Source organism: Condylura cristata, unplaced genomic scaffold, assembly GCF_000260355.1.
Source record: "Condylura cristata isolate star-nosed mole 26May11 unplaced genomic scaffold, ConCri1.0 scaffold00026, whole genome shotgun sequence".
In the NCBI taxonomy this organism is placed as follows: Eukaryota; Metazoa; Chordata; class Mammalia; order Eulipotyphla; family Talpidae; genus Condylura; species Condylura cristata.
In genome coordinates, this window is record NW_004567127.1 from 16,295,619 (window position 1) to 16,308,695 (window position 13,077).

General features: G+C 32.1%; 1 protein-coding gene across 1 annotated transcript in view; it reads left to right on the forward strand.

The window, feature by feature from the left end:
• DPYD (dihydropyrimidine dehydrogenase) overlaps positions 1-13,077 on the forward strand; it is a 728,688-nt gene that overhangs the window by 352,379 nt on the left and 363,232 nt on the right. The window contains exon 13 of the mRNA XM_004689753.2: positions 7,574-7,789. Coding sequence (XP_004689810.2) covers positions 7,574-7,789 — 216 coding nt within the window. The remainder of the gene's footprint in view (positions 1-7,573; positions 7,790-13,077) is intronic.

Genomic DNA, 13,077 nt, shown 5'->3' on the forward strand with positions numbered 1-13,077 from the left:
CTAACTTACAATTAACATACCATTTCTTAAAGTCCGTTCAGTTTTTCTCCTTTCAGTAGTCTCTTTGGGTTGTATAATAGAAGCTTTGAGTAATAGTCAATGTGCTGTTATCTTAATGGATGATGTTACATTAGTAGAAGATAAAATAAACCAATGTAACTGCTGTATCTGTTGATGAATTGGATCATTGGTTTCAAAGTCATAAAGTCAATTTAACAAAATTGGGATATTTACATAACTCTTGCTCACCAGCTTCGGTTCCTGCACATATATTATTAAGGAAGCCTCCCTAACCACCCACATGAAAACTTTCCCTGATCCCATTTACCCTTCAGCCTAAGCCACAAGTTCTACATTCTATTTCTGAGAAGTTACATACAGGCTCACTTGCCCAAAAACAGGCACACATACACCATTTATATTTTTTTGTAGACCCTACCTTCCCTCATCATCACTCAGTAATATAACATGCATGAGATGGGAAACTGTACTTTGTTTATGCCTATTCTCCTAGTACCTGGTCATAGTGCCTGCCATACAGTACCTTCCTTATAAATATTATTGACAAATTGAATATGCTGTGGAAACATTTTAGGTCATGGGACACATAGGATTTAAGAAGTGCATTTTACAAATTTTGGGGGGCTAATTGGTGACTTTACTTTAAATTGCCTATTAGTGAGCTCAGGCTAACATAACAAAATAACATAAGTTTAAACATCAGAAATTTGTTTCATCAAAGGTTTGGACACTAAGGTGCCAGCATGATGGATTGCAGGGAGAGCCATGGTCCTGACATGGGGGTAGCTGGCTCAGATGGCAGAGCAAGAGTTCTCTGGTTTCTCTAAAAGACCATTAACCACCACATGAGGATTGCAAACTCATGACCTCAAGGAACTACCCAAAATCTTACTTCTAAATGCCACCACTTTGGAGGGCGCAGTTCAATTCATAGCATTTAGTAAAAGACCTGGTACTTGGCAGTAACACTTGCAAGGAAATGGATAAAAAAAAGAACATATGGATAAAAAAGAAAGAATAGCAAGCTTCAGTAATCTGAGAAAAATATAGTTTGATGGACGTCACATGTAACTGATAGGTATTTATAAAAAGAGTGTCAAAGTTTGTATAGGGAAATGAGATCAGTTTATGAAAAAATCTCAAACTATAGTAAAGAGTTTAATTAACAAAATGCAAACTAGTGAAAAATTTATAACAATATATATTTTTTAAAAGACTGTTCTTTTTTACAGTGCAGAGTGAATTTTACAATAGGAGGCAAAGAGTGTGGAAAAAGACTTGGTAGTGAAATAACCATAGTCCCTGTGATAGATACTGATGACAATGAAAATTTGTAGGTGTTCATATATCCATAAATTTTGAAGGTATAATCATTTGACTTGCTGGTGAATGAAAAATGAAAGTGATAAGATATCAAGAATGATATACAAGTGGCTGGTATAAAAACTGGGTGAATGGTACACTCAGGAGAACTAGTTCTTTTGCTTAAGAGTAGAGAGATTTCTACAGTATACTTAATACCATACCTTGCAGAAGAGGTGTTAATTAAACAGGAAGAATCTAGTTTGATAAAATGTCAATTGTATTTGACTTAATATAATCTCATTTTGTAGCCTTATTTGATGCTCAGCTTACAAATAGCTTATTAAGTGAGAATATGATACTTTAAAGAATTGAATGAAATGGGATTATTATTTTCTAGAAACTTTTCTATAACCTTATATCTTCTAACATTTTCATTACAAATAGTAATCTTTCACATTGGATAAATAAAATCTGATTTTATGTTACAGTTGTAAATTATATCTAGACCTCTTCGCCATGGAAGAAGCTAATCCAAATTAATTTCTGCTTTGCAAGTTTTTTCTCCTAAATAGATACTTCTTTAAAGGAAACTAACTGGACTAGAGTTAATTAATGCATTCATTTCAGCCTATGAATTAATCTACCCTTAAATAGCTATAGAGTATTATTTATTCCTTGGTATGGGATGTGCCTGGCCAGATAGCACAATTTTTTTAACTCTCCAATTTTTTTTTTAATATAGAGAGTTAAAAATGATTGGGCTAGATCTATAAAATATAAATCATTCAGTTAAAGGAGCAGAGAAACCCAACTGGTTGACACAGAGTAGCTCACTTTATGTGACTATTATAGAATGCATATATTTACATTATAAACTTTGCACAGCAGTTATTTTCCCACTAGATGGCTCTTTTGAGAACCTTTCCTAAGTTCAACAGACTTCCCTATGTAAGAGTTGAATGTTACTTTAAATTTGTGTAACAGAATAGATTATGTGTGTGTGTGTGTGTATATGTGTGTGTATGTATATATGTATGTGTGTATGTATATGTGTGTGTGTGTGTGTGTGTGTGTGTATGGAATGCAGTGATGGTTATTTCATCTGAAAGGATTATCACCTTTCAGAGAACTTAAGTTCTAAGGCTAACTAGTCTGATGCATTCCACAAATATTTGAGCATCTTTCTGCAAAGTCTTTTACTAGCTGCTGGAATTAATTGAGTAGGAGATATATGTATGTAGGCAAACAAAAGATGACAAGGAACAAATTTCCTCATGAACATAACAACAGGATTGTCTTTTGAAGGAATAACTGGAACTTTCGGTGCAGTAAAGCCATTCAAAATATTTTAGGAAACAAAAGATCCAAATTGTAGATGTATCCATGTTATTTGTTTGAAAAATTATAAGTATTTTAATAAAAACTGAACAGAAGATGCTGTGAGGGAGTGGTAGGAAATGAGAGTGGAATTGTGCAAAGTAGGACCAGCTCAGGTCACAGCAGACTGCCTTTCTGTAAGTAGTGAAAAGCTTCGGCTGGCTGTGTACATGGAGATGAAATGAAAAATTTTAAGTTTCACCCATCTAAATCTGGGAACTTCTGTGATCTGGGCATGTCTTGGAGGTAATTTATTTTAAGTTGAATTGTAAGTGAGTGAAATCTCTGTTCAGTTTCCCCTAAAGCATTCTGAAAGAGGGAATGCAAGCTTTTCTTTTTTTAAAAAATCTTTAATCTTTATTTGTTTCATTTTCACTGTCTCATGTGTCTGACAATGGCTACTGCAGAGAAAGTTACTTTTTGTCCCTACATTGTGAAATTTGTTGGACATCTAGCTCTTCCTTAGTCTCTATTTTTACCTTCTTCTTTATCCTCACATCACTTCTATATAACGTAAGCTCCTTTGACTCTAGAGTTTTGTTTTGGTGTTTCCATGAAATACATTTTGAGTAAACAAAGAAATTGTAGTGATGTACAAATTTTAAGATGCTATTTGCTTTAGAAAGGGAAGGTAAGGGGGAATTACAAAAATTCAACCTCTTAAATTTAACACTTTCACCCATGTTAGCTGTTTCTTCATTTTCAGAGCATAAAAATAAGTGAGATACTCAGCAAAGGACCACTGGACTATTGAAAAGTGTTGCATATCAAAAATAATAATAAAATACATATATTTAACCTGGGAAGCATAGATACTTAAAAAGTATATGATAGGTCCTTAAAACATATTTAAAGATTTCTTACATGAAAATTTGATTTTCTTTTTCTTCAGCTGCAGATTGTAGAATTGCCTAGAAGATGAACTAGTGTATATGTACTATAATAAATAATATTATTTTATAATTTATATCCATACACATTTACTACATGTATTTCTAACTCTAATGAAGATACTAATTTGACTACAATATGGTTATTATACTCAAAGAACTTACATTCTGTTTGGAAAGAGAATCAATATGTGTAGCCCACTATGATAACTCCTGTCCTCTTCTATTTCTATAACAAAACATGTCTTGGTCTACAGTGTATTCAGTTGTGATGTACTGTTACAATTGAACTGTAAAATAGCAGAGAGTCAGGTTGGTATAGGAAGGATATTAAGGAAGAATATACTTTTATAAATGTGTTGAATTTTTCTAGGTTATTAGTACTTTGATGTATGAAGAAAGTCTTATGTTTTACACCATTGGAAATTCATAATACAATTGATGGAAACATGTAGCAGTAATTTAAAGTTTCAGTTTGGTTGGTTGAATGGTAGCTTTATTTAATTTTTTTCTTTGAGCTCCAGGGATCTTGTATGTTTTTTTTTTTTTATATCCCCAAATTCTAAATGCATGTTTGCTGAACAAATAACAGAATGAAAATCATTCTGTGTAAATGTTAGGAATTGTATCTAGTACATGGTTGTTACATTATAAAATTAATAAACAAACACCGGGCAAAGAAATCTGAACTTAGTTTTCCAAAGCTATGTAGAAGTTTAAATGTGCTAATTCTGAAACATATATCCAGTTATTTTCAAGTGCTATTTTCCATGCTAAGGAGTAGCCGAAAGTCATTTATCACTAGAAGGGAGGAAGGATGGCACTGCAGGTCAGTTAGTAGAGAACAACAGTGTGGAATTTGCATGGCACGGAAGCACTGAGAAATTTTTGAGGAGAAAATTAGGAAACATTTTACTTTTGAGCCATATTTTAAGAGGCAGGAAGAATATTAGCCAAGAAAGATACATATACTTACTGCTGTCACTTTGCTACTAACTGCTTAACAAGTACTCATATAATCCTCATTTTACCTTTGTTTTGTCTCTTAAAGTAAAATTTTATAATAGATTGTCTCACTGTTTTAATTCTAGATATTTTAACTTTCATATGTAATAGTAAATCTACTTGAAATACTGAGTTGGTACAATATACTGCGGAGGAAGCTAAAGAATAGTATGATCTTTAGTACATTTGCGTTGCTCCTTTTAAGAAATTGATTTAATATACCTCCTTTAATTATGGTTGTTTCATATACGGAATTTTTTCATTGTTGAAAATATAAAACAACAAGCAAAACTTGAAAAATCAAATGTCATCTGAAATCCCAATTCTAAGAGGGAACTCTAACTAACATGAATGTTTACCCTTATTCATCTATGGAGAAAAATACATAAAATAAAATATATACAAGTATATATTTTCTTAAAATCTTTTCATTTTTACATTTACTTATTATTAACCTTCTATTTTGTCACTAAGTACTGGAAAGCCTTCTTTTATATCATTTCTGATGCCAGTGTAACAACGCCTTGTGCAATAGTTTCATTAGGAGTTAATCCTCATCATTCAAAATCTTAGGGACTTCTTTTACTTGTCATTTACTAATATCTATTTCATTGTATGACTGAAAAAATAATATTGTCTGAAATGTTAAAAAAAAATCACTGGATAGTGTATCCGATGGAGGGACTATAATGGCATATTATAAGGAAGTTGTTGAATCAACGGCAAAACATCCACATCCAAAGTTCTTGAAGTTTCCTGGAAGTCTGCTATTGGGATTGCAAAGAAATTAGTTTATAGTGAAAACTAAAATTCGTGGTGTTTCAGTTTCTCTGAATAAAGATGCAGAGGAAAACAAGCTTTTTAACTTCCAGAAAAATGGCATATATTAAAGTGTGGATATAATTTGAGGTTGAAATAGGCAAAATCTGCCTATTTCAAGTAAAAATTTAAGGTTGTATCCAATGAATATATACGTCAGTACATTTTTTATCAATAATGGAAAGTATATGTTTTATAAGAAGCTATGCTTCTCATTTGAAAGAGATTGTGTTTGTTATTTACCTTTTACTTTGTCTTGTTTGATTTGTTTTGTTTTGAAGTTTAAGGAAAACCTTGAGAAGATTAAACTAGAAAACTTCTTCAAGAATTTCAGTGCAATGCTTTATTTATTTTAAAGTATATAAAATAAGAAATTCAGTCAAACTACAGACACAGACACACATATCCCAACATGCACATACACACACACACAGCCCTCCTTCGATTCTTGCCTAATGCTGTATATGCTATAATTATTAACAAAGTAAAATCCATCTGTAAGATTGATAGGATTAGCTACTATGGTGCAAAGTCTTATAAATAGTATACCTGCAATATCATTCATTCACCTAATAAAGAGAATGAAGTTTAAGCATCAGATACACCATTGCCTCGAGTTTCCTGGTTTTCTTAGATATGGAATGTACCCCTACATGTTTCTTAGTATTAAGCAGCCCCTGGTATTGATTTTTTTTTTTAAAGTCTAGCCAAAAGCTTGGTTCAATTCAAATTATGAGTGTATAGTGCTAAGAAAATCACATCGAAGATGTTTTTCTCTCACTCATCCCTGAAAGCACAAGCATGCACGCATACACACACACCTCAAATTAAATTGCCTCAAATTACTCTTCATTTCCTTATATTATTCATTATAGCTTTTGTCTCTGCTAATCATCCTGTTAGTAGTACTGCATCCGAAATGAGAGCAGGAGAAATTCTGTTTACAAAAGTACTGACCAGTATTCAGTAACTACCTGGAAACCCAGAGCCTTCCTGGCAGAAGCAGATGAAGTCTGATGCTACCAGCACCATTTTACAGAGACTCTTTCCATTGACAAGTTTGATGCCTTTTCACATATTATGTGAACTTTGCATTATTAATGGCAGAGGGCCAGAAATAATTTTTATGTAAGTCATGGCAATCTTTATCTACACAAGACACATGCCTATAAAATTAAAGTTCTGTTCAAATAACTTTCAATGAGTCATGATTCACAAGAGAAAGGAGTTCTTACTTTGGAATTAACTTGCCCTGTGCAATCAGTAACCGCTTTGGCTGAGAAAATTCATCCTTTTCATACTTACCAGTATTATTTGTCTTTTAGAGATAAATAGAAAATGGGGGAAGAGAGAGAAGGAGACACAGAAAGACAGAGACATTACAAATAAAAGCCGTGATGAGGTTTTTAATTACTTCCCCTGCTGAAAAAGAGACACTATTTAGAAAACACCTACTATGCTGAGTGTACCATACACTTAGCATAAGTGTTTTCATAAATCCTTCAGATATTGCAAGGTAAAATTATTTAAAATGAAGGCCAATTGACAAAGTTTGAAACACCAGTTTGATCTGAAATAAACAAACTCCCTCTATGCACATAAGTACATTGTTCATTTTCCAAATGAGTTTTCTCCCTGTGGCTTATGATCTCTCCTGCATTTTTCAATATCCCTGAGAGGTAGGAAATTAAACTACCAGCATTCCTGCTGCTATACTGAAAATGGTAGGGAAGAAAAGATAGAAATGTTAGGTGCTTGCCTAAAATTTCACACACACAGTAGTGAGATTGGTAGAGATTGAAATTAAGTTTTCTCAATTGCTGTTTACTAATATCTCTGAACACTAAAAGACATTTTCACAAATTAAGTACAAAAAAATCTGGTTAATGGTGTGAGGGAGATATTTGAATCCCAAGATGCTTTAAATAGAGATTTTTGTTTAATTGATTTAACGTGTGTGCTTTCTATTAGACTTTTACATGTGAAAAGATAATAGTATTTACATTAACTGATATTTTGTCAGTTTTTATCATTGTAAACAGACTGATAGAATCCATATTAATTCAAATGCTGCGTTGAAGTGTTTTTAGCAAATGATAGCATGGAAAAGCAGATATGATACACAAGCAATTATTGATTATTCGTTTTTATTTCAGTCTCAGTATGGAGCTTCAGTTTCTGCCAAACCAGAACTACCTCTCTTTTACACGCCTATTGATCTGGTGGACATTAGTGTGGAAATGGCTGGATTGAAGTTCATGAATCCTTTTGGTCTTGCTAGTGCGACTCCAGCTACCAGTACATCAATGATTCGAAGAGCTTTTGAAGCTGGATGGGGTTTTGCCCTGACCAAAACTTTTTCTCTTGATAAGGTAAGAAGATATTTCTGAAGTCACATTGAAAGAACTGTTATGCATTTTAAGTGAAGGAGTACAAATTATGGAAAAAGTCTTCTAATCAAGATGTAGTTATTTATAAACCAGTGGGTAACAAGACTATACCTAAGATTAACATTAGTCTTTGCTTCCATTTGCTTTGTGGCGTGGAAATGGAAGGAGGGAGCATATTTTTCTTTTTCTTTTTTCTTTCTTTTTTTTTTGTCTAGGATGCATGGAAATGATAACTTACATAAGTGATTGTTTCATTTAGACATTACAAACTCATGAATTCCAAGTTTGGCGTTCTTGTTTTGCGATTTCTGGGTGTATGGATTTAGGACTTATGACTTAACTCAAAGTCTTTGAAAGCATGAATTACTTTTACACTTAAATCTGAGATCTAATTCAAGTCAGGCTCCTTCAATGTAATTCATTGTCACTGATGATAAAGGCAGAGCATTATCTTACTATTATTTTTAAATATAGAAAAATGTCCCAAAATGCATATACTGTGTTGAATTTAATGTTATGACTGTATTCACACTGTCAGTGTGCCTATTTAGGAGATAAACCACCAACTAAAATTGATTTACAAAGTACACAGAACACATAAATACATGATTTCAAAGTAGGATGTATGATAGAGTGTTACAACTTTATGTGGTTTTACAGTAGAAAAGGACAGCAGAATGTGTTAGACCCTTTATAAAAATTTAAATGCTACCAATGTATTTAGTATAAACTGCTAGTTAGTAATAATTAATATAGATGAGTTGTGAAAGGAGGGACTAAGAAGAGAGCATCACAATATAAAATAAGCCTTATCCTTAGGCAAAGAAATTAATAGAGAACAAACATGTCCCATTAAGCATATTTTCTCTATCTTTCTCCTTTTACCAGGATCAATAACTGGTATTATTGTGAGTAAAACATTGAGGTTGTCTTATTCTGACAGCTTTTAAAGATGCATAAGTGTGGTCAAGAAAATACAGAGAATCCTAAAGTTAGAAACACAGTGCATTAAAAAAAGGTGCTGCTTTTTATTAAAATATATGAGGGTGTGTTCCTTTTTCAAGTAAATTGGTTGAATATTTAAAAAGTATTTGGTCAAACAAACTATGAAACATACTGAACAAACTAACAGAACATACTGAACAAACTAACAGAACATACTGAAATCAGCTTTAGAGTATCAATTATCAGTAGTTTACAAGTACCCCAAATATTGATGGTATATTTGTTTTTGTTTTTATTAGTCCTTTAGGAATTAGTTGGAAACTAAACAAATGTTTATTCTGACAGAATTTAGTAAATACATTTGCTGTGCTATTTAAAAATTTTATTTATAAACAGAAATAGGTGACTAATCAGGTCTAAGTGAAAAACTTTAGGGGGGAAAATTTTTTGCTTTGAATTGGCTGCTTTCTTTGCTTGCAAAAATTGAATTCTGATTAATCAGACATGTGTCCTTACTCTGTTGGTGACATACATTGATTTGTGATGCTCTCTCTGTCAGTAACATGGGAGCAGATGCCTTTATTAGATGACCAGCAGAAAAAGAGGTGGAAGCTCACTTCCTTCTAAACATCCAGTTTGAATTTAATCTATCAATTCTGAAGTCTGTGATACTGGCTCAAAAGGACAATTACAAAAACATACAAATTAAATTTGGCACACAAAATTTAATGATGGGGTACTTTAGGAAACAATTTTACTTATTTTTGTGGTAAGCACAACAAAATATTTGTGCAGAACTGTTTCATAAGCATTTGTACAGATTATATTGATGAAAAAATGCTGTAACCACAGGCATATCTAATGCCATTTTTAAAATGATTATTTTGTTTTCCATACATAATTTTCGAAAGTAGAGGCCTACTTTTTTTTTTCACTTTGTTTCTAACTAGTGATTAAACTTGATATGAACATATATTTTTCTTAGAATTTCTCTGACTTCTTAATGGTGAAATGTAGTGATACAACTCAGTAGTATAAACATATTTTCCCTCACATTCTTTCATGAAGGATATCTATTAAAATATATGTACTATGCTATTGTGTGACATCATAGCACATCAATTTAGATTAATTTTATTACATCAACTGAAGAATCTACTAAAATGTATTAAAAATGCAGAATCTTGACATTTGAAATATGGATGCTCAATATGACAAAGGCTATCTATGGAGTTTTGTTATTATGTAAAATATTAATACTTCAACATTACAGTTTTGATGAAGTACAATTTGCCATGCCTGCATATGATAAAGAAATTAAATGCTTACCAAGGGAGTTCAGTAAAAATTAGAGCCCTGCCTGAACATCTGCTGGAGATTTTATTATCCTGTCCTACTGACAGTGCGGCTGCCTCGTTTTCCTAGATTGACAGCTGAATATTGCACTGAATTCTGCAGCAAATATGTTTAGGTGAACTTTGTTTCCCTTTTTTTATTTTTTTTTTGGGAGTTTGGAACATGCTTTTGATTTTCATTCTATATATATTTTTTATACTCTTGACATTTGTAGATGCCAGATTGAGGTCTAATACGCTGTAGCAACGATAGACCATTGACTTACAGTGAAATGCCAGTTGATATCTCAGTAAACAGAAATATTATTATTCTTTACTGTGCAGTCTGTATAAAAGCTGTAGGCACTTTCTTTGGGGAAGCAAATGATCAGATTTTTAATGTCAAATATAAAAAACCTGTGTTTGCATTTGTGTTAAATAACATCAAAGATAGCTTTTATTAACTATATTTTTCCTTCCCAAATCAATCTTCTCTGGTATGCTCCAATATAACTAGATTTTTTCCCTTGATATTCTGTTTATATTTTATAAACATGATATTTAAAATATGATCATAAACATATTTAAAATGATTATAGGTTATAAATATATATATTGAGTTCAAGTCATATTATAAAGAGATGGGCAGAAAATCAGTCAAACTTAATTAAAAGTGAACTCTGATGAAAAAACAGATAAATGCTCTATTTAACTGGTAATGTTTAAAATTGCTTAAACTTCACATAAACTAATACTCCTGACCTGTATTCATATGATACTAATAGAAATAGATGAAACATTTTTAACTGATTTCATTATATATTTTTTTACTCTTAGGTAACTACATCTAACATTCTGCAAACATACACTATCTTGCTGCAAGTTATGTATGTCTTTATCACTGGGCAAATAAATCCAGTGTCTGTTACTATTCTAAATCAAGTTCAAACCTAAGCAAAAGCTCACTTCATTTCCAAGATATATATGTATAGATATAGATAGATAGATAGATAGATAGATAGATAGATAGATAGATAGATAGATAGATAGATAGATAGATAGAGATAGATAGAAAATGGGAGCACATATGTGTTGAGTTTTAGTAAGAAAATTTATTAAATTCATACATTTTGATTTTATGACTACTAGAAAATATTGAAACCAAAATTTGAGAAATATTTAGAAATCTATTGCTTTGTAATCAGAATATCAAATGTAGTTGTTTTCATGAAATGCAAAGTGTTATATTTAGTATATATGAAAAATTTGATAAATGATTCATATATATCTAGGATAAAAATTAATAAAAATTAATAGATGTTTGTCAATATTGCGTTTTCTTTTTAAAAATCCATGTGAAGAGATAGTTAACAAATACAAAAAATTGAGTCTTCTGAATGTTGATCTCAACCAAAGAAGAAATGACCAAATTTAAAATTTTCATTCCTATATTTCTTTCTATAGTACACCTAAAAATGTCAGTGGAATTTTTAAATGTATGAATTATGTTTTAAGACTGAGTTTGTGAGATATGTGTTTAAAATGGAAAGAACATTTGAGAAAACAGAATAAGTACTGTGCAGTATTAGTAAAGGAAATGAAAACAATCAAGATCATGTGTCACTAGTCCTACAAGATGTCACCTGTTCTTAAGTGTGTTCATGGGCAAGGAATATGCTAGATCTTTAAGGCAATGTAGTCTACTGTACTTACGAAAGATTTATTTTAGAATCTTTTCTTTTATTGACCCCCCAAATCAGCCACCTGAAGTTCTATTCATGTTTTATAGTTTGCCCTTGTAGATCATAGAAAAAATATTCTAACCTATTAACATAAGGGAAATGTTGATTTTAAAAGTATTTTTTTCAAATACCCTAGAAGAAAAATTAATCAATTATGGAGGTGCAGTGCCACGTAGGGTAAAGATATTTTACCTGGAATATCATATTCAGCTGATATCTTTTGGGCTTATTCATGTACTTGGACTCAGTTGGAAGGCTGCTCAGGGATTGGCAAGATGACCCCGTTCATTTGTGTGGGTCCTCTGGTGGAGTCGCTGCCATTTGCTGAAATGACCAAGTTAGTTCTCGCTGTCTCTTCATGACATGGTGTCTTATTCGCAGACTAGCTGTTTCAAGAGGGGAAGAGTAGAAACCACAAGGTCTGTAGAGATAGACTCAAAAGTCACACATTGTCATTTCTCCATACCCTTAGTCAAAGCAAGTTACTAGGTAAAGTATTGCATGCTATATGCAAGAAGGTCTATATCATCTGCTAGTTAATATGAAGAAGGGCAAAGTCAGATCACAAAGGAATTTGCAGAAAGCATAAAGGGATAACTACAGCCATTTTTGCAAATGGTGCTAATTTATATTCCTCACAGTTTATATTCCTCTCACATGTTTCTTTGAATCTATGAGGTAGGACTCCTGGCCCAAAACCTCAACCATATCTTTGAGATGGACATCTCTCCACTTTCTGTCTGTGTTGCTGCTGTGTCAAAAACTTTAAGAGTTCTAGAATTGTGGTTGTCTACCTGAGGGAAGCTGCTAGGATATGCTTTATATCTTGCTGAATTCTTCACATGGTATCATAGAGCAGCACTAGTGATATGATCCTTGCCCTAAGGTCATTATTTTGAAAATCTTTTTCCTTCTAGGAAAGTCAAAATATGATGAATATGTCTATTTTCTAAGTCATTAAGGCCTAGACCTATGTGTTTTGCTCTGAGTTTGCTCAAATTAAATGTATCCTTATTTAGTTCCTTTTTATCTTGCAGTCTTTTTTGTCTTATTATACTTGGGTAGAAACGCTCAACTGACACTTTCAGCATTCTGCTAGAGTTTTTTTTTAGTTTCATCTACAAATGCATTATGTACATTTTCTGTCTTTAGAATTATCACCAGCGATATTCTTGCCAATTGTTGTGTCACTACACAGTACAGGACACTCTTTTCCCACTCTTCAATAACTTTTTCACACTGCATTTCA